General features: G+C 41.2%; 1 protein-coding gene across 20 annotated transcripts in view; it reads left to right on the top strand.

The window, feature by feature from the left end:
• Nucleotides 1-23,079, top strand: part of C2CD5 (C2 calcium dependent domain containing 5) — a 134,497-nt gene that overhangs the window by 91,455 nt on the left and 19,963 nt on the right. For all 20 annotated transcript variants that reach the window (XM_073318152.2, XM_073318106.2, XM_073318114.2 and 17 more), the window contains 9 exons: nucleotides 1,188-1,374; nucleotides 4,396-4,560; nucleotides 7,179-7,319; nucleotides 8,452-8,515; nucleotides 15,255-15,316; nucleotides 15,969-16,067; nucleotides 16,505-16,594; nucleotides 18,057-18,144; nucleotides 19,441-19,527. In XM_073318152.2, coding sequence (XP_073174253.1) covers nucleotides 1,188-1,374; nucleotides 4,396-4,560; nucleotides 7,179-7,319; nucleotides 8,452-8,515; nucleotides 15,255-15,316; nucleotides 15,969-16,067; nucleotides 16,505-16,594; nucleotides 18,057-18,144; nucleotides 19,441-19,527 — 983 coding nt within the window. The remainder of the gene's footprint in view (nucleotides 1-1,187; nucleotides 1,375-4,395; nucleotides 4,561-7,178; nucleotides 7,320-8,451; nucleotides 8,516-15,254; nucleotides 15,317-15,968; nucleotides 16,068-16,504; nucleotides 16,595-18,056; nucleotides 18,145-19,440; nucleotides 19,528-23,079) is intronic.

Here is a 23,079-nt window from a genome sequence, read left to right as displayed (position 1 = left end):
TATAATATTTCTTTAACCGCTCTGGATTAGCATCTCTGGTTACCTCAGCAATGTTAGTTATGATTTCAAAGCTCAACAAAGAAGTGTCTCAGAATTGGTTGCTTTTCAGATTCAGAACCAACTTCCAGTATAAAATATTTGTATAATGTAGTCAAACTTCATCTCAGTGTATTTTGGAATTACCATGTTAGCACTTCTCCAGTTATGTAGTTATATTAGGTGTTAGTACAATATTTTTAAAGTGGAGTTATAACTGTGTTGGTCCCAGGATATGAGGGAGACAACATGGGTGAGGTAATATCTTTTACTGGACTAACTTCTATTGTGAAAAAGACAAGCATTTGAGCTATGCAGAGCTCTTCTTCAGCTCTGAAGAAAGAAACTTGTCTCTTTCACCAGCGGAAGTTGGTCCTATAAAAGATATTGCTTCACTGACCTTACCTCTCCAATAATTGTAAAGGTATAATGAAGTGGTTTTCTGTGATCCACAGAACCCTCAGGTTCTTCGGACTATGTCTAAGGGATCTGGGAAAGGTTGTCCTTACCATAGAACAGTGGTTTAAGCCCCTGGTCTGTGAACCCCAGGGCGGTCCACAGACTGTTTAAGATTTCCAAAGGGGTCCACACTGCCATTTGAAATTTTTTAGGAGTCTGCAAATGAAAAAAGCGTTGAAAAACACTGGCATAGTGGGTGAAGCATATTCCTTGCCTTCTGAGTACATTTTTATGTATATTTTGCTTACTAGAAGTAAACATGATTTCATTAAAAGAATTGACAAAAGCCATGCTTTCCAGTTTTTATAATTTGTTTTAATAAGGGATATTTCTTAATATTTTTTAAAGTGCATGCTTTATAAGTTACTTTTGTTCAAGGTTTCCATTTTTTAGTTTAAAAAGGTATTTTCCTATTAAAATATGACTGAAATTAAGGGTAAAGATGTACAGCAAATATTTGTTAAAAGCCAAAAAAGGTCAATTTGATGATGTGCTGACTGACGGTTAAGAATATGGAATTTTTTTTTTTTAAAGAATTAATTCCAGAAAATAACTTTGAATGGTTTGTCAGATATAAAAAGCCTGCACATTTCCTTTTGATCACTTACACAGTTTATCAGTGGTTAAAAATTAAAAGTGCTTACAATCTTAAAACAGTCTAATTCTATGTATGTGACAATTTCCATCAACAGGTTATGTCGCCTAAAAAAGAAAGCTCAAGCTGAAGCAAATGCAACATCCATCAGTAATCTGTTGCCATTTATGGAATATGAAGTACACACACAGCTAATGAATAAACTTAAATTGAAGGGAATGAATGCTCTGTTCGGTCTGAGGATTCAGATTACAGTGGGTGAAAATATGCTGATGGGCTTGGCAGTAAGTGTTACTTTGAATGCATAAATTAGAATTCTTCATTCTGTTATATTCTGTTCTTCTAATTTCACAAAACTGTTTGTGCCGGTTTTGTATGATGATGGAATTCTGGGCAAATGGAGATATTTAAAAATTATAGTTATAACAAGTGAGATGATGGAAAGAAAGGAGACTGCCACCTTCTTGTTGATAGATCAGAACAGACTTGCCTTGAATACCAGACAAAATAGATTGGACTCTCTTGAAACTGAAGTAGTAGATGAAAGTATCATAAGTACAGGAGGCTTCCCCCAAAATGTCTCAATAGGCATATGCTGTAGAAAAAACATAAATTCCTTTAATGGTTACTGTCAAGATCTGTTTTGACTCCTTAAACTGCATTCCATGTTCATGGTAGATGGGATTTGCCCTCACTGAGTATTTGTAAGTCTTTGGTTATCAGCTAGTAAAAAAGAGGAACCCACAACACTCCAGCCTGTTGCCTCTGATTGTAATACTGATGGCCTCTAATGCCTCTATTACTTTCCATCTAACTATTAACTCTAAAGGAGCTGCATTGTGGTGTTGCATTAGCTTAACTCTACAAGATACTCAACCCTTTTAACTGGACTTACGATGTACTGTTTTTCATAGAGTGAATTTGATGCTGCTTTCTGTTTAGTTTAAAATAAAATACGATTTTTAAAAAAACAAAAAAAAACATTCCAGAATGAATTTTGGAGACCCACTGTGCTGTCCAGACTCTCTTATTTTTCACTAACATTTTATAAATATCCCCTGCACACACATACCTTATAGTATTTGTTTTTAATTCCATACTCTCCTTTTTTTGGCTTTCTGATGGCAGAGAAGTAATGATCAGTAGGTTGAAAGTGTTCCAGGCCTAATTATAAAATGTTGCACCACTGGCATCTCTGCTCTGCCTGTGATGTGTGGGGTTGGGATAGCCAAGCTTTATTCTATCTCTGCCAAGACATCTCAGTGAACAGATGGGCCCTGAGTAGAGGCTCTCAAGCTGTCTACATCCTGATTAACACTTCCAATGAGAAGTTGGCCCAGATGACCTCAGAGGCCATGTTTTTGAATGTGTGAGTCAGCCAACTCCAATGGGTGCCAAGAGACGTCACCAACACTAGCCTTTTTAAGTACATATCAGCTGATAGAAGTCTCAAAGCTATCCAGGCCAGCAGTCGAAAACAGGCAAGGATCAGAGGATTCAAGGTTGAACCTCAACTCAGGCCTCAACCTGTGCTTTGTGGGCCAGCCAACAATATGCTGAGCTGCTGCTAAGCACCAATGGAATTTTGCACCAACTCTTTCAAGAACAGTGATGCCTGATATGTCTCATGTCTGATCTTGGATCAAGGTGTTTGGAGCCAGTGAGAAGGTGGCAGTCTCCTTCCTTTCCACCATCTCACTTGTTAATAAAACTATAATTTTTAAATATCTCCATTTGTCCAGAATTCTACCATCATACAAAACTTACACCAACGGTTTTGTGAAATTAGAAGAACATTTTATAAGGTTAGACATCACTGTTCTTGGTGCGGTTGGTGCAAAATTCCATTTGTGGTTAGCAGCAGTTTACTGAATTGTGTGGTCTCCCAGGAAGCACAGATTGAGGCCTGAGTTGAGGTTCAACCTTGACTCCTCTGATCCTTGTCTGTCTTCGACTGCTGGCCTGGCCTGTGTAAAGCTTCCATTAATTCTATGTCTGATGATAGTGGCATTGATAAGTCACGTCACTGGGTCAAGAGTATGTTAGGACCTACTGAACTCCCTGATGTTTTTGTTTCTCTGTCTTACTTCAGCTGTTACGTAGATGTAGGCACTGCATCGCACTAATGACACTGTAATGATTCTGAGTCTGGAGTCTTTGTTTCTGTGAGCATGCCTTGGGCATTGGCAGCGATACCATGTCCCAGTTGTCTTTGCCTGGGTATCTCACATGTGTCAGCTTCAGCAACTTCAACAGTGTACATTCTAGTTTATTATACAAATGCATCCAATACCCAGATATGTTCAGCAGATTGAATGTGTACTTAGGATGAAAGAGATAATGGTAAGATCATAGTAACTGATTTTATCTGTGTATGTGGTGATCCTACGGGTTATCTCTTCAGATTCATTCCAAATCTCCATAGTAGTGAAGCGAGAACCTCATTTTCCCTGTCCTCAGAAGCGAAAATGTGTATGGTGAAACATGTTTTCCTTTTTTAGACTACTGTCTTGACAGATGTTCTTTGTCAGAAATATGAATGTTGTTAAGAAAACAGTTGAAATAACTTAGTCCTGATGTGATTTCAGTCTTTTTTTTATTAAGTTGGTTTGTTGAAAAAACCTGTAAGGTTCTGGTAAATATCTATCTGGCTTTCACACTGTAGAAATTCTTATGAAATAAGCCAGAAAACCTTTCATTTTCTGTTTTTTCATTTGAATAATGAGCAAAAGAGATGCTTCAGTAATCTGACTAGTTTATATACTGATCTGTGACCGTAAAGACAAATTAAAGTCCTTGATACTGGGAAATTTTGATTTTCTAACTTGTTTATGCAAAATGAGTTAATACTAAGGTCTACATCAATGTAACTCCTATTAAAGTTGAGGATAAACTGAATAAATAAATATTTAGCACACTTTTTGTTGTATTGATTACCAGTCACAAATTTTTGGACATGAAACCTTTAGAAAAGAGTAGAGATTTCTGTTCATATATAAGATGAGCTCTTGAATCAAGGAACAAGATTTTCCATAAGGGAGAGTTCCCTCAGATGCTGCAAGGTGTATTGTTTTGAATCTACAAACAATAAAGATGGATTAATTTATTACAGTAGCAGGCCATGACATAAACATACAAATTGTACTGGTGAATACATTAAAATCCTGTGCAGTATTGAAAACTATAACTATTTTAAACCAGTAGAAGTAAAATAAACATTGAAAATAAAACTTTAGAGGGCATATTTTGTTCTTGAACATCTTTCTTGTTTTCTTGCTGACTTTTTTTTTTTTTTTTTAATGAAGTCTGCCACTGGTGTGTATCTGACAGCTTTACCTCCCCCTGGTGGTATTCAGATTGCTGGGAAGACTCCAAATGATGGCACCTATGAACAGCATATTTCTCACATGCAAAAAAAAATAAATGATACAATAGCAAAAAACAAGGAGCTGTATGAGATTAACCCTCCTGTAAGTAAAGTTTATACAACTCTCAAAAAGGAGCATTCTATGTCAAATCCAGTTCATACTAAACTAGAATGGTTACTGATCTATAACTGAAGAGGTTTGATTTGAGTGCATGGTTATTTATCAATATGAAAATCCCCGAACTCTGTCTGAGGCAATCAGAGCAGAGATTTATATAATCACCTTATTGCAGATATGTAAATCTCTCTGATCTGAATGGCTGATGTCTTTAGAATTCCCCATTCATTTGCCCAAATCAGATTCATTATTTCAGGGATTAGGGACTTCTGAGAGCAGTAGCCAGTTGGAGTGTAGCTGTGGAAGGTTAGAAAGCATCTTTCACTCTAATAGTCTGCATGTACTCCTTGTTAACTTGGTAATAACATATCCTTTGGCTTAGAGTTTTTAGCTCCAGCTGTAGTTATAGCCTCATAACCAGGAAGCAATTAATATGGTATACCATGGTTCTATAGGTAAGAGTCCAGTCTAGACTCAAATATGCATAGCCTTCCATGCTTCACAACCTAGCTCCACTGCAGACCATCCTAATAGAGAGAGAGGTTAGTCTGCACAGAGAGCCTCCTGAAATCCTCTATTCTTACATGCTAGGAGTTGAAGAGTAGCTGAAGGGGAGAAAAAATAGTATAAATACGATTTCCATCTCTGTCACTATACAATTCCGTAACTGCCTGGATATTCCTACAGCCCTCCTGCAGGATTAGCTCTTCTCTAGCCCTAAAATAGGGAAGGGACAAGTCCTGGCAGACTTAAAAAATATACATATAAAGAAAAAATATCCCTAATGTTGTATGGAAACTGGGAACATCTACCGTACTCTCTTTCCACTTTGATCCTTCCATTTACATCATTGGAGAAGAATACTGTGGGAGACTTCTGCCCCACCCAAGTATTTTTATATAAGGTGACCTATAGGCTGGCCAGTAACTGTCCCTCTTTCTTAGAACCGTAGGAATTCACTGGTCCCAATACAGAAATAGATTCCAGATTTTTGGACTGTGAAGGGGCTTAACATGTCTTGTTTCTATGGCTAGCTGTCAGTTACAGAGGATCTCATCCTGCCCAAGAGCCAAGCTGAGACTCTGGCAAGAGTGGTGTTCTTGTGCACATGAATGAGCAGTAGGTAGCCACTCCCAAGAAGGAAAATTAATCTTTTTTTGAAATAGATAATCTTTGCAGCTGTGTAGCTGGAGGTGTTGTTGACCACTGTGAGGCAGAAAACATGGAAGTTGCTTTCTGTCAAATAGGGCCCCTAAGCCTGTATCAACAATTCCAATATAAATCCAATTTTTCTATGATTTGTAGCTGCCATTAAAAAAAATTATTCCAGGTCGAAATACTCCATGCAAAGTTTTCTCTTTACCGCTGTCTGATGGTTTTTTAATGCACCCCATTCTCCTTAGTAACTGAGGCTGTTTATGCTACAAGCACTACAGTGGTGCCGCTGCTGCACTGCAGCATGGGCACTTCCTGCATCTACAGAAGAGGTAGTTAATCCGCCACTCTGAGAGGCAGTAACTAGGTCAACGGAAGAGTTCTTCCGTCAGCCTTGCGGCATCTACACGGGTGGCTAGGTCGACCTAACTACAGTGCTCAGGGTGTTAAATTTTTCAGTGTAGACCAGGCCTGAGTGGCCTCTAGGTTAATTAGATTGGCATAGTGAGGTCTCTAATAGGTGTCATGGAGTCTTCGGCTCTTTGGTTACAGGAAGATCTCCGCATTACACAACCTACATAATTTTTTTCAATAGACCAGAATCACTTCACCTTCCCTAGTAAACTGAGAGAGTCTTCAGGAAGATTCCCTAGCAGTTTTTTGTTCTTAACTTTCCTCTTATACAGAAATAAGTAGATATGGTACATCTCATATAATCCTTAATGTATCCAGAAACTTGAGGTAGAATGGATGCAATTACTTTCAGATCTGGTTAACATTACTCATCACTGATAGGGATAGTGTCGATACATTTTATTCCCCTCTCTCAATTTGATGCAGAATATGCAACATCTGTTATTAAAGCTTAGGGGAAACTGACTGGGACAAAAAATTAAAAGAACCAAAAATGTATATCGTGAACAGGATTTTTGTCTTAAACAGTTAGACTTCAGCGGTTCATCTATCATTGTTATTAATAGATCTGACATATTTCTTACAGTCACTGTGTGCATTATCTATGTGTATAATGAAAAATGAGTTTATTTCACTGTTTGTCATTACCAAGGGATGTTGTATAAAACCAGAATTTTTGTATATACAACTTTCTTTAAGTCACCACAATTGGCTGTTGTGGAGCTAATTCTTACTCCTTTCCAGAAGCAGTAATCCTGGTCTGTGATATAAGTAGCAGGAATGATTGACATGAGGGAGATAAATCCTGTATGCATATATCCCTAGTTGTGATAAAGAAAATTCTAAAATAAAAGGGACAGGATGGAATTAAAAGCAGAAAATATGGTTTATATTGTCGACAGAATTATTTCTAAGTAGAATGATATTCAGAATGTTCTGAGTCTTAGAACTATGTTATGGCAAGTTGTTAAATTTTCAAATTAGTTTTAAGAAATGGAGTACATATATGAATTTTATTGTAATACTATTTTCAGGAGATACCTGAGGAAATCATAGGGTCTCCCTTTCCAGAACCAAGACAGCGTTCTAGGCTGCTAAGATCTCAGTCAGAAAGTTCTGATGAAGTTATGGAATTGGACCTTTCACATGGGAAAAAGGATGCTTTTGTCTTGGAGGTAATATCCGTTTCTATGATGCTCATGCTCCTACTTTTCATCCTGAAAAATGTGTGGAAAATAGATAAAGGACCTGTTCATTATTTCCAAAGTATCCTGAATTGTAGAGCAGCTCATTAATTTTTGTATCAATAGAAACTCTTAATTGAAATTGGAAGCTCCCTCTGTTCTTCTTTCCTGTTGTTCTTGAGCACATCTAGTCTGTGCCTATGAACCACATCCTAAAAGATATCCTCCTCTTGGTCATCTATGTCAAGCAGTACCTAGATGCTAATAAAAAGCAAATGGGAGATTCTTTTTCAGCTACATAAAAGACAGGCCATCATCACTGATCCAAGCCTTAAATAGCTTGTATGCTAGCACCTCAGCATTCAGTGTTTGTATCCCGAAAATTCCATTATTTTTGTGATTATTCATACAATTTATTTATTCTTTGCGGCTCCTATTATATTGTCTTTTTTTATGTCTGAGGAGCTAGAATTTTTCGAGTCTAAAATTTTATTAAACTAAATGGCCTTCAGAAAACAGAAGGACTCTGGAGTGCTCTGTCAGGTGAAGAGGTGCATGTTATAACTTAATATTTGAAGTGTACTTGTTTATTCTGAAGCTACATTGCTTGTTAATGAGCATATATTTAAATGAATTAAATACTTTGAAGTACTGTGAGAAGTGTAAAAATAAATTTTGTTTCCCTGAAAGTGCTAAATCAAAAATTATTGAATTTTAAACTTGAAAGTGGTGGTCAGTTGATAATTATAATAAAACTTGAAGAAATAGAGTATTGTTTTTTATTTTAAAAAAATCTTGATTAGTTGTTTTGTATTTTGTTCAGTTTGCCTCTTTATTGATCCAGCTAGTTTTTTCAGAAGTAAATATGAAATTTAAAAACATCGGTATGGTTTTTCAAAACTGGGTGTCTAAGTTTGGGCTAAAGCCCTTATTTAGGAATCTATATAAGTTAACTGATTTTCAAAAGTGCTAAGTACCCAGCAATTCCCAAATTAGTCATTTATTTAGGCGTCTAAATAAATTCACCTATTTAAAAAAAAACACTCGACTTTTGTATCTAGTAATAACTTTGTTGTAGTATTTTTGTCATCTTGACAGTACCAGTGTATTTTATTTGTTTCAGATTGATGATACAGATGCAATGGAAGATGTACATTCTTTACTGACAGATGTTCCACCACCTCCAGGTAGCGTAAACAAAATTCTCATGCTATGTGGTTAAAATTAATAGTTGTATAAACTTCTGGCAGTCTTTTTCACAATATGCTGGATAATAGAGAATTGTTTTATTTCATGCAAGGTCAGAATTGGGGAAAAAAAAATTCCTTGAAATGCAATATTGTGGGTCAAATCTCACAGAGGAAAAATACTTTGTCTCTCTTGAGAATGTGCTGATTGTAACCTGAGGCAAGGAAGATTGATTCCCAATACACTGTTGTGTGCTGATCATCTTTTTGTATCATAACTGGAAATTCAACATGGTAGTCATTTCCTTGTAGAGTGAAAAGTTTCAAAATTCTTGTGTCTTTTGCACTAGTAATTCAGTATCTGCAGATTGTTATATTCTGGATGGCTGAAATGTAGGTAGAGGGTTCACTGAAAGTAGAAGTATTGAGTCAATATATTGCTGCAGTGACTTTAGCCATATAATATGAACTGTCCACTAGATATTGTTTTTTATTCCAGGAATGTTGTTTAAACTGAACAGTATTATTTGTTGGATCTCACGTGTTGTCAAATGTATTTTTTCTTTCAATGTGGCAGCATTCATTTCCACGCCCGTCTCCATATGAAAATCTACTCCTGTCTTCCACTGGAGCTTTCCAAACTGTTTATTTCTATTGAGGAGAGACAGTTCAAGAAGACATGGGTTTCTTAATTATTTCATCCACATCAAGTTTTTCATCCAAATCCACTGTGCTTATTTTCTCTAGAAAGCAGCAGTGTAATAAATAATAGCAAACTGTGTGTGTGTGTGGGAGGGGTACTAATTTCTTCAATACTTGCTAAAGTCCTTGTGAATCTGTAAACATCAGAGTTTAGCACTGAACAAGAGTATTAGATTTTCAGAAATCAATAGATGCTACAAAATGAATTATTGACAGTGTAGCAGAATTGATTCCTCCCACCGTCGAAGGTGACCCGTGGCACCCTCTCTGTGCCAATCAAGTGAGAGCTTATAACCCATAACTGCCACCTTCCGTATTTGTCCATGTTGCCAGCAAAGACGAAGTGTCCTCTTCATATGATGTTGCTGCAATAGCCTGGGCAGTTGATATGGAGGCGCTGCTTTGGCAGTGTGTCAGCGGCCCCCTCTTGACTTCACTGGTTTGGACCAAAGGAAGGCCGGGAGTCCTTTGGAACCAGCTATGCTGAAGGAGTTGCCAGTGCAGAGATCTTCCATCTTCGTGCCTTTCAGGGCTCCGCTTCAAGATTGGTTGTCGGCCACAGCTGAAGGGCCCAGTCTGTCCTGTGTAGATGTCGTTTGCTCATCCACCTTTTGATGGCATTTCCTCCATCAAGGGGAGGCATTTCCCCCACTACCCTTCTCAGGCACTCATCAGCCAGAAGCCATTGGCACTTCCTGAGGTTTCTGAGTTAATTAACCACTGCCCAGCGCTTGGAATTGACCAGTACGGGTTGTACTGCTTATGGTCATAGCGGTAGCAGGTTTTCAATTCTCACCTGCTAGAGCTAGATGTGGAGCCCACTGTAGAAGAGCGAAGCAAGGCCACTGATTTACTGTCAAGTGTCAAGGCTCCTGGAAAAGATGGCCTCAAGTGCCGGAAAGACAGCCTATTACCATATCTTCATCAGGTGCTACTTAAATGCTGGAAAGAGGGTGAGATACCACAAGAGATGCATGATGCAAACATCCTCACTTTATATAAAAATTAAGGCGAAAAGGGCGACTGCAACAACTACAGGGGTATTTCGCTACTAAGTGTAGCAGGAAAAGCTTTCACAGAAGTCATTTTAGTGTGCCTACAAGAGCTGGCGAATCAGTTCTACCCTGAGTCACAGTGTGGATTCAGGGCTAGAAGATCAACTAAAGACATGATATTTTCTCTGCGTCAACTCCAAGAAAAGTGCAGAGAGCAAAACCGAACATTGTACCTTGCCCTTGTGGACCTAACCAAAACATTTGACACGGTCAGCAGAGCAGGTCTGTTTGCAATACTAGAAAAGATAGGGTGCCCACCAAACTTGTTAAGTCTTCTATGTTCATTCCACGACAACATGAGAGCAACTGTCCAGTTTCATGGGTCCACTTCAAACTGCTTTGAGATGAAAAGCAGAGTGAAGCAAGGATGTGTTCTTGCCTCTAGACTCTTTTTTGAAAGCTTCTCGGTACTCTTTCACTATGTGTTTAAGGACATGAAAGATGGAGCGTATCTCCGCACAAGATCAGATGGGAAATTCTTTCAACCAGTCCCGACTTAAGTCAAAAACCAAAGTCAAAAAGGTGCTAATCAGGGAACTTCTATTTGCTGATGCCCTCATAGCCCACAATGAAGATCTACTACAAGAACTTATGGACTGCCTTTCAAGTACCTGTCAGGCACTTGCTTTCACCATCAGCAACAAGAAAACAGTTGTATTCAGACAGGGGGTTCCACAAGATCCTTCAATTATCTTAAATGCAAACAAGCTAGAAGTAGTCCAAAAGTTCAGCTGTGTAGGTTCTGCAGTGACCACCAGCCTCTCACTTGATGAAGAACTAAATGTTTGCATTGGAAAGGCTGCCACCACCTTTAGCAGACTAACTAAAAGAGCATGGAACAACTGAAAGCTTACCATCAAGACCAAAATGCTCGTGTACCAAGCTTGCGTCCTCAGCACTCTCATGTATGGTGAAGAAACATGGACAACTTATGCTCATCAGGAGAAAAGGTTAAATAGTTTCCACGTACGTTGTTTACGCCTCATACTCAACACCAAATGGCAGGATAAGGTCACCAACGCAGAGGTTTTTCGGAGGGCAAATTTACGAAGTGTCACAACCCTGCTCATGCAAAGACGACTGCGCTGGCTGGGCCATCTGAGTAGGTTGGAAGATGGACGCATGCCCAGGGACATGCTATACGGGGAGCTATCAGGGGGAACAAGAACAACAGGACGCCCCAAGCTTCGCTATAAAGATACACACAAGCGAGATATGAAGGAATTTGGAATTGATTCTGACCAATGGGAAATCTTGACAAATGATCGTAACAAGTGGCGCCATCGTCTACATCAGGATATCAAAGTCCATGACAGGAGCTGGCTCCTACAGCTTGAAGAGAAAAGAGCCCATAGGAAGCAAGCAGCTCCCAAACAAGATACATACACTTGCAATAACTGCTAAAGCTCATGTAAATCTCGGATTGGACTATTCAGTCACATGAGACATTGCAAACCATCTACATCAGTGGTCACCAACCAGTAGATCACGATCAACTGGTCGATCTTGGAGCCTCTGCCAGTTGATCGTGATCTCCTGGCCGCTAAAAGCACGTCGGGGCTAAAGCAGAGGCTCCCTGCCTGCCCTGGCTGTGTGCCGCCGCTGGAAGCGGCCAGCACGCTCCTGGGGGTGGGGCAGGGATCTCCGCACGCTGCTTCTGCCTGCAGGCACTGCCCCTGCAGCTCCCATTGGCCAGGAATGGGGAACTGTGGCCAATTGGAGCTGCGGGCGCGGTACTTGCAGGCAGGAGCAGCGTGCAGAGCCACGTGCCCCTCCCAGAGGGGCATGTTGGCCGCCTCCGGGAGCGGCGTGGGGCCAGGGCAGGCAGGAAGCCTGCCTTAGCCCCGCTGCGCCACTGCCCAAGGTAAGTGCTGCCTGGTGGAAGCCCGCATCCCAACCCTGAGCCCCCTCTCAGATCCAGCACCCCATACCCCCTCCTGTACCCCAAGCCCCTGCCCCAGCCCTGAGCTCTCTCCCAGGGCCAGCACCCCAACACTCTGCCCCAGCCCTGAGCCCCCTCCTGCACCCAAACTCCCTCCCAGAGCTTGTACTCCTCTCCCCTCCTACACCCCTGCCCCAGGCTCAGCCCAAAGCCCCCTCCACGCTCTGAACCCATCGGCCCCAACCCCCTGCCCCAGCCCGGTGAAAGTGAGTGAGGGTGGGAGAGAGTGAGCGGGGGTGAGGGCGGGGAATGGAGTGGGCAGGGCTTTGGGGAAGGGGCGGGATAGATCCTGGGTTGCACTTAAATTCAAAAAATGATCTTGTATGTGAAAAGGTTGGAGACTGACTTAAATCATAGTCTGCAATTCCCACTGTCTCTCGCAGACGAAAGGATGCCAACAACAGCAGAATTGATGCTAGAACTTCATATGAGAGATGTTAGTGGTCTATACGTCTATTATTTAGCAACGTTGTTTGTGCAATATATACATTATTAAAACATGTGCTACCTACTACAAAAGGGGTGAGCAAACTTTTTGGTTCTAGGGCCCCATCGGGTACAGAAATTGTATGGAGGGCCGGGTAGAGAAGGCTGGGGAAGGCTATGCCTCCCCAAACAGCGAGGCGTGGTCTGTCCCCCACCCCCATCCAACCCTCCCGACTGCCCCCCAGGACTCCCACATCCTATCCAAACACCCCAGCTCTCTGCCCCTGACCATCCCCCAGGACGCCCATCCCTATCCAACCTCCCCTGCTCCCCACCCCCTGACCACCCCCCTATCCAACCCTCCTTGCTCTCCACGCTCCATGTTACCTGTGGGGTGGGGATAAGGGAGGCTCATTCCTTTCCCTGTGTGTTTCCTCTGCTCATTTTGCTGCTCTCCCTGGCAGTCAGGCAGGGCTTGCTCCCTGTTTGGGCTTGGCTGCTGGGGACAGGGGCCAAGCATGCTGGGAGTGGAGGGGGGCCCTGGCTTGTTCTGCCCCTGTCCCCAGCAGCAGGGCCCAGGCCCCTTGACCGCCCCACTGCTTCTTGCCTCCTACCCCCAATTCCCCCTGCTCCCTGACCGCAACGCCCTGGAGCCCCAGGTCTGGTGGCACTATAGCCATGCCGCCCAGCCAGAGCTGCAGCCATGCTGCCCAGGTGCTGGGGGAACTGTAACTGCAAAGGAGGGGAGCAGAAGGAGAGGGGCCAGGGGCTAGCCTCCGCGTTGCTCACCGCGCTGCCGAGGAATTGGGCTGGCTCCTTCGCAAGCCTGTCCTGACCCTGTTCCCTGGCAGGAGCTCGGGGCCAGAGGGAAGGGTCCTGCGGGCCGGATGTGGTCCACGGGTCGTAGTTTGCCCCCCTCTGTACTACAACGTTGTGATTGTTTCTTCTTTGGAAAAAATTATTCCTACCTTTTGATTCTCAATTGCAAACAATCTTTTTTTTTGCTTGGGGTTTTTTGGGGTTTTTTTCTGGTTTCAGTGTCTCTTTTCCAAAAAGTTGTATTTTCGTTTTATTCTTTGAAGCAGCACTTATTTGTTTTCCAAAATTCCGGTTGGTTTTCTTTTTTCTTCTTCTCTCAATCTCGGTTAGTTCAAATTTTTTTTCTTCATGTGTATTAATATAGTTAATACAGAAATGTATATTTAAAATAAAATTCTTTAAGACCAATTTCCTTACTATAGGATCCAGCAACCAACAATACATTGTTCCTCATGGAACTTCAGTATTCGGGGCTGCAGCTCCATTATAAACTTCATTTTAATAGCAAACAGCTAGTTACAACATACTCACCTTTTAGCTTTCAAGAATATCTTTGTAGAAAAGAATGGCAGTTATTCTTCATAGATGTGAAATGTCATCTTCATGTTGTGACACATAGTAGTCTTTTATCATGCCTTCCAGCTTGCTTATATTCATGGTATCCATAGTATCCACTCATGTATGAACTTTGACATGCAGTTGCAGGGCTTGTTCTAAATTTCTTTTAAGTACAGGTGAGTCGCATCATACGCGCATTTAACTTACACAAATTCAACTATAAGCACTTGACAAAAAAAAACAAGATACCTGTAAATAGTGCGGGCAATTCCGCCCACCATTGCACTCAATGAGCGTATGGCCCAGAGTGAGCGTGTGATGGGAGACATGAATCTGCTGGTCCCTCAGTCGGTCTCAGTTCCCACATGCCTCTCATAGCGTGAGCATCTTTGCTGCACTGAGTGTGATTCTAGTGTTTAAAGAAAAGGAGTACTTGTGGCACTTTAGAGACTAACCAATTTATTTGAGCATGAGCTTTCGTGAGCTACAGCTCACTTCATCGGATGCATAAAGTGGAAAATACAGTGAGGAGATTTATATACACACAGACCACGAAAAAATGCACATTGTAAGGAGAGTGATCACTTAAGATGAGCTGTTCCCAGCAGGAGAGTGGGGTTGGGGGAAAAAAAAACCTGTTGAAGTGATAATCAAGGTGGGCCATTTCCAGCACATTTCCAAGAGTTAACAAGAACGTCTGAGGAACAGTGGGGGGGAGGAATAAACAAGGGGAAATAGTTTTACTTAGTATAATGACTCAACCACTCCCAGTCTCTATTCAAGCCTAAATTAATTGTACCCAATTTGCAAATTAATTCCAATTCAGCAGTCTCTCGTTGGAGTCTGTTTTCGAAGTTTTTTTTGTTGAAGGATAGTCACTTTGAGATCAGAAATCAAGTGACCACAGAGATTGTCTTGTTTTGTGAGGCATTTTTTGGCAAATGAAAAAAGATTAATATACAAATTACGGTAATGAAGCTTTATACTTTTAAGAATATTTATTTACTAATGCTTCACATTTTTGCTGCTGTGTAGGTTTTTAAACTTTGGTCTATATTATGAAATACGTTATTTTTAGAAAGCTGGTATATTTCTTTAGTACTGCTTGTATGTTTTTAAGTTTATGCATTGCAATATTTGAAAAAAGTACTGTGGAAAGTTAATTTAGCTTTTGGGAAACTCTGCACTACTTCATGCACAGCACATTATATAACTCTGTGAATATTTTCTGTAACAGGCTTCTACAGTTGTAACACAGAAATTATGCCTGGCATAAATAACTGGACTTCTGATATACAGGTAAAGTTGTTTTTAAAAACAAAAAGACCTTTTAAAACCAAACTTGTATACAAATATACTGTTGACATTGCAATAGATTTTTGAGAGTAGCTGTACTCTGAAAAATGAAAAATGACACCCCCTTACTCAACATATCCATTCCTGTTTGTTTAAACAGATATAACTGAGTTGTGACAAAAATAAGTTTTTATTGCTTTCTACTCCTGTTGCATTGCAGAATCAGTTCAGCCAAGAAAGTGTGAGCTGTATTGTGCATAGTCAACAGAATAGCTTTTAGAAGATCAACTTAGTTGTACCTGTGCAATTCCTTTCAAGGTAAAGGGGTTGCATGGGTGTAACTATGGGTATGATTTGGCCCGCAGAACCTGGTTTGCTGTTGAAGAGTGACATGGTAAGAACCAGGGCTGGCTTTCAAGCCCCCGATGAGGTTGAATACTTAAGCTTATGTTTAAAAAAAAAAAGTTGTATTTTTGAGAGAGTCACCCTTTGTGTGATCATAGACTTTCACTTCTGTTTCTTCCTCTTTCTCTATTAACCATGACTACTACTGCTGATTAATGTCTTTAATCGATTGCTCTGTTCCCACTATTGCAACATATAGATTTAAAATTGAGGAAGATTAAAACTATACACTTTTATGTTTCTGCTTCAGATGTTCACCTCAGTAAGAGTATCCAGATTAAGTAACATTAACCTGACAAATCAAACACTTAACAAGAACTTTAATGATCTCTGTGAGAATCTGCTTAAGGTAAGAGTTCTAGTTTCCAGATGTGTGCATTTATTTAATTCGAGGTAACATGGAATTTAGGTTACATTGCAAACAACATTTTTTAGGCTTACCTTTCAAAATTATAGACTTGTTTTAGGTTGCATATGTAATTAGTTCCTGAGCAGCTCTACAAATATTTAAAATGCTGGCTATATGATGCTAATAGCTCCTGAGACACATCAAATCAGAATAAAATCTTTGACGCAGCATGTTATAAAAATAACAATATTAAGCTATTGCACAGAGCAGACAACATACCATAAACCTTTAAACCTCAAATGAAATCACTAATTGAGTCTTAAATAAGAGAAAATAATAGGGTAATTATTTTTACTGCAAAAAAGAAATCCAGAATAAACCAAATATAGAATTAACATTTTTTTAGAATAACACAAATAATGTATTGTATTCAACAGAGTCTGTATTTTAAGCTACGATCTATGATTCCCTGCTGCCTTTGTCATGTAAATTTTACAGTGGCTCTTCCAGAGGATGAAGTAATTCAGGTAACTGATTTTTTTCATTTGTTGTTAATGCCACCATGTTTTCTGATTACATTAGATCTTGCAACATAAACTAGATTAGATTGAGTCACTAGTATGCTGAGGGAGCTTTAAGGAAGAACTGTGTGCCACAAGATGTGTTCATTCAGCTGTTCACGCTCTCCCTCTGATTATATGAAACAGCACCACAGCATGTTATTGTGCTGATGGAATGCCATCTTTCCAATGAAATATGAAATGGAAGGTCCTGACTAGTTGCCTTTAAAGGTGCCCCATGGCACATACAATAAAAATATGGCTGCTTAATCCACCATCCTTTACAAATTCTAAATTTGGTAACTTTGTTTTGACTACCTAATTTTTTCTTGCAGTTTCAAGAGGATGCAGTTTATTTCTTCACTTACTTTTAATACATTGTGTGTTTTGTTGGCGTAAGCTATTAAGTAGCTCCTCTGTTTGCAACAAAAGTGTGGCTTCATTTCTGTGGCTGGGGAAAAATTCCTTTATATTCCTTGCCTACCTCACAAAGTACCGTGAGGCTCAACTCATATTTATAAGATGCTTTGCAATCCTCTGATGAAAGGCAAAGAATTGATGAAAATACAAAATCCTAATTATGTTTTGGTTTTGTTCACACACACTTTTTTTAAAAAAAAAAAACTTGGCTCAAATATTGTTAGGTGGCTCTTTTGACAACAGATCCTAGCCAATATCAGCTCTTAGACCATCTCTGCCATGGAAGGTTGTTTTATATAACATCTGCTGTGTTTCTTCATTCCAGCAATGACTGCCATTTTGTTAGCTTCTAATTACTACTGTCAAAGTCAGATTCAAGACTCACTGAATTTGTCAGACAACTCTGTTTATTAGCAAAGCACTTTGCCAATGCACCCAGATATATGTGAGCCTCCTACAAAAAGCTCAAGCCAACCCATTTATACAGACAAGCCAAAGCCAATCCAACATAGGAGACAAAAGGAAGCAGAAACTGACAAATATACATACATATCTTATTTGCATACTAACGTTTACCGATCTCCTAGCTCAGTAGGAGCTCTAAGTTAATTAGTTTGAGGACCCATTGTCTCACACTCCTTAATGTTTCTCTTCATGACAACTATATTTCAACAAATCTTTCAAGCAGCATTTCTTTAATGAATTATAATTTCAATATAATTAATTCTACTTTCACACTACGATTAAGGGTCTCAAACGTTATTTATATAGAACATTGCCATTAATGGGTTATGGTATTTCATAGGTATCTCTTGTCACAAAACAGTACCTTGAATATAGTTAACAAAAATGTAAGTGCTGCGAAAAAACAAACAACTTATTTCTACTCCCAATAACATGCATGATGTAAATTTTCCCCATAGCAGAATGTTAATTTTGGCAAAGCTTTTGGAAGATTGTACAAGAGAGATTTTATAGTAACAATATGTACTGTATCTTTTGATTGCAGGTCACAGTCACAGCAGTTGCAATAACATTTGACAAAAATCAGGCTTTACAAACCAGTAAAGTCCCTGCAGAAAAAACATTGCAAAGGGGTAAGAATTTTGAGGGAGGCGAAATGATCAATTCTTGATAATTGTTTGTATAGGAAAGATGTTTAATGTGTAGTGGATGATATCATTTTAGTTTATCAATTCAACCACACGCTTCTTCACTGGAGAACTCTCTCTAGTCAACAGACCTGAAACTATATGAAAGAAATTCTTAACCTTATTCCATGCTCCAGTTTTTTAAACAAACTTTTTAATGGATTCTAAAGAATAAGTGGTCTACACATGCATTTTCCTGCTGCCACTGTGCTTTGGAAAAAAGGACGTATTTATCATAGAATACTTGTGCTTATTCTTATAAATTGCAGAATCTTTTCATAAGATTTTAGGAAATTCATTATTCACAATACTTAGAAAACTAGGCTAACTGACTTTTTGGAACTCAGTGAAGTGTAAGACATTCTGAAGGGAGTGGAGAAGATTTATGCAATTTATGTATGAGCTTGCTAAAAGAGCATCCATGCTAAACTGAGGAAGAATGCATGTTCTAAAGAAATTTAGGTAGACTTTATTTAAACTATTAATGATGGAAGTTGATAAGGGGCTACAGAGCCCTGAACCTCGAGTTCACTGGTTTAAATCTAGATCAGTTCAACAGTAACTGAAAATAGTTACCTTTTTATGGCTGTTCAATAACCAATGTGAATTAAACTGATAATTTCAGTCTGGTTCCTGGCACTGAAGTGTTGAGTTCAGGTCACAATTGATATCCTCTCTGCAAAAATGGACTGAGCTTGGAGGTTTGAATTCTTTTCTCACTTCTTGAAATGGCCTTTCGAAGCTGAGTTTGCAAGCGTTCAAGTCATTAACTGGCCGGTTGAGGGGGCTTTCTTCTGCCTCTGTGTTATTTATCTTGTTTGGATAGTGAACTTAAGCATCCAGGCCTATCCAGCTTCTTTCACTAGCACTAAATAGATAGAACCACCAGGTATCAATAGGAATTTTATTTAATAGGAAAATATAAGAAAAACCGACTGTTGGATACAGTTAACTTAGTTAAGGCAGACCTAAAGCAGTTGGGTTGGTTTTCCTGAAATATTCCTATTTAAGTTAAGCCCTATTGAGTGGAATTCAGATTCCGTCCAAGTAGTTTTGCAGCTGTATTTATTAGCAAACGTCTAATTGCTTATCTGCACTCAAAAGTCCATCACTGTGTATTTATGTTGAATAAATGTGTTCTAGTCAGTCCTTACTAAATTAAAACTTACTTATATTGGCAAGATTTGGGGGTTTTGGTTAAATATCTGTTTTATGTATGTGTGTATTTCTTCTTTGTTGAAGCCTCTACAGATAATGAAGAGCAGCTACAATTTCCACTGGAACTTTGCTCTGATCCTCTTGTTTCTCAACCATTCTCACCAGCTAAAGGTTGGTTAAATGAAAAGAAAAAATAATCCTGTACGGTGTTCCACTCACTCACTCCCTCATTGCTGGTGGTTTGTATTCTTTTGAAAGCAGCTATGTACCATGCTTTGACATTCTGTGCTACCTCAGATATAATGAAACGCTTTGCCCTTCAGTCAGATTTCTCAAGCATTAGATAAGAAGGATTGGTAAGCACACTTCTCTCCTCTTCCTTTGTCCTCTCACTTGTTACTTAACAAGAATTTTCCATCTTCTGCTCCATTTATTGTATTTAAATCATCATAAGTGGAATCTTTGTCCCTATGCAGCATTTAGTTTATTGGACTTCTGTAGCCCTGTCCTGTGCTGCCTTGTTTCTTCAAGTAGCGCATGTAAAATGACTGCCCACAATACCAGACTCAGAAATTCAAATAGTGTTAATAAAATGTATCTCTCAGTCTATTCTGGGCAAAGAATGTTTTATCATGTGAACTTTGACTGTTGGGCTGAGAAAAATGGATTACTATTTTCCTTGAACAATTTTTTAACGGAAGGGTGTTCGTTACTTAAGAGGGAGTAAGTGAAAGGAAACTAAGGCTATGTCTACACTACGAAATTAGGTCGAATTTATAGACGTCTGTTTTTAGAAATCGTTTTTATATAGTTGATTGTGTGTCTCCCCCACACAAAATGCTCTAAGTGCATTAACTCGGAAGAGTGCTTCCACAGTACCGAGGCTAGCGTCGACTTCCGGAGTGTTGCACTGTGGGTAGCTATCCCAGAGTTCCCGCAGTCTCCGCTACCCATTGGAATTCTGGGTTGAGATCCCAATGCCTGATGGGGCAAAAAACATTGTCGCGGATGGTTCTGGGTACATGTCATCAGGCCCTCCTTCCCTCCCTCCCTCTGTGAAAGCAACGGCAGACAATCATTTCGCGCCTTTTTTCCTGAGTTACCTGTGCAGACACCATACCACGGCAAGCATGGAGCCCGCTCAGCTCACTGTCACCGTATGTCTCCTGGGTGCTGGCAGAAGTGGTACTGCATTGCTACACAACAGCAGCAACCCATTGCCTTGTGGCGGCAGACGGTACAATAGGACTGGTAGCCATCATCATCATGGCCGAGGTGCTCCTGGCCGCTTCGGTCAGGAGCGCCTGGGCAGACATGGGTGCAGGGACTAAATTAGGAGTGACTCGACCAGGTCATTCTCTTTAGTCCTGCAGGCAGTTCTACTGTACCATCTTATGGTGAGCAAGCAGGAAATATGGATGGCTAGCAGTCCTATTGTACCATCTTTTGCCGGGCAGGCAGGAGATGAGGATGGCTACCAGTCCTATTGTACCATCTTCTGCCGAGCAGCCAAGAGATGTGGATGGCTTGCAGTCCTTCTGCACCGTCTGCTGCCAGCCAAAGATGTAAAAGATAGATGGAGTGGATCAAAACAAGCAATAGGCCAGATTTGTTTTGTATTCATTTGCTCCCCCCCTCCCTCCCTCCGTGAAGTCCTGCCTGAAATACGAGAGGGAGGGATAGCTTAGTGGGTTGAGCATTGGCCTGCTAAACCCAGGGTTTTGAGTTCAGTCCTTGAGGGGGCCATTCTGTGTGACAATTGTTTTTGTTTCTCCTTGATGTAAAGCCACCGCCTTTGTTGATTTTAATTCCCTGTAAGCCAACCCTGTAAGCCATGTCGTCAGTCGCCCCTCCCTCCATCAGAGCAACAGCAGACAATCGTTCCGCACCTTTTTTCTGTGCAGACGCCACACCACGGCAAGTATGGAGTCCGCTCAGCTCACTTTGGAAATTAGGAGCACATTAAACACCACACGCATTATCCAGCAGTGTATGCAGCACCAGACCTGGCAAAGCGAAACCGGGCGAGTAGGCGACATCAGCGTGGTGACGAGAGTGATGGGGACATGGACACAGACTTCTCTCAAAGCATGGGCCCTGGCAATGCAGGCATCATGGTGCTAATGGGGCAGGTTCATGCCGTGGAATGCCGATTCTGGGCCCGGGAAACAAGCATAGACTAGTGGGACCCCATAGTGTTGCAGGTCTGGGATGAGTCCCAGTGGCTGTGAAACTTTCGCATGCGTAAGGGCACTATCATGGAACTTTGTGTCTTGCTTTCCCCTGCTCTGAAGCGCATGAATACCAAGATGAGAGCAACCCTCACAGCTGAGAAGCGAGTGGCAATAGCCCTGTGGAAGCTTGCAACACCAGACAGCTACCGGTCAGTCGGGAATCAATTTGGAGTGGGCAAACCAACTGTGGGGGCTGCTGTGATGCAAGTAGCCAACGCAATCAAAGTTCTGCTGATATCAAGGGTAGTGACCCTGGGAAATGTGCTGGTCATAGTGGATGGCTTTGCTGCAATGGGATTCCCTAACTGTGGTGGGGCCATAGACGGAACCCATATCCCTGTCTTGGCACCGGAGCACCAAGCCGGCGAGTATGTAAACCGCAAGGGGTACTTTTCAATGGTGCTGCAAGCACTGGTGGATCACAAGGGACGTTTCACCAACATCAACATGGGATGGCCAGGAAAGGTACATGACGCTCGCATCTTCAGGAACTCTGGTCTGTTTCAAAAGCTGCAGGAAGGGACTTCATTCCCAGACCAGAAAATAACCATTGGGGATGTTGAAATGCCTATAGTTATCCTTGTGGACCCAACCTACCCCTTAATGCCATGGCTCATGAAGCCGTACACAGGCAGCCTGGACAGTAGTCAGGAACTGTTCAACTATAGACTGAGCAAGTGCAGAATGGTGGTAGAATGTGCATTTGGACGTTCAAAGGCGCGCTGGCGCAGTTTACTGACTCGCTTAGATCTCAGCGAAACCAATATTCCCACTGTTATTACTGCTTGCTGTGCGCTCCACGATATCTGTAAGAGTAAGGGGAAGACGTTTATGGTGGGGTGGGAGGTTGAGGCAAATCGCCTGGCTGCTGGTTACGCGCAGCCAGACACCAGGGCGGTTAGAAGAGCACAGGAGGGTGCGGTGCGCATCAGAGAAGCTTTGAAGACCAGTTTCATGACTGGCCAGGCTACGGTGTGAAAGTTCTGTTTGTTTCTCCTTGATGAAACCCCCCGCCCCTTGGTTCACTCTACTTCCCTGTAAGCTAAGCACCCTCCCCTCCTCCCTTCAATCGGCACTTGCAGAGGCAATAAAGTCATTCTTGCTTCACATTCATGCATTCTTTATTAATTCATCACGCAAATAGGGGGATAACTGCCAAGGTAGCCTTGGGGGGGGGGTGGAGGAGAGAAGCACCGGGAGGGGGATAACTGCCAAGGTAGCCTGGGAGGGGTGGTGGAGGAGGGAAGGACAAGGTGACACAGCACTTTAAAAGTTTAAAACTTATTGAATGCCAGCCTTTTGTTGCTTGGGCAGTCCTCTCGGGTGGAGTGGCTGGGTGGCCGGAGGCCCCCCCACCGCATTCTTGGGCGTCTGGGTGAGGAGGCTATGGAACTTGGGGAGGAAGGTGGTTGGTTACACAAGGGCTGTAGCGGCGGGCTGTGCTCCTGCTGCCTTTCCTGCAGCTCAGCCATATGCTGGAGCGCATTAG

Source organism: Lepidochelys kempii, chromosome 1 (assembly GCF_965140285.1).
Source record: "Lepidochelys kempii isolate rLepKem1 chromosome 1, rLepKem1.hap1, whole genome shotgun sequence".
Taxonomy (NCBI): Eukaryota; Metazoa; Chordata; order Testudines; family Cheloniidae; genus Lepidochelys; species Lepidochelys kempii.
This window is presented reverse-complemented; position numbering and strand designations above follow the sequence as displayed.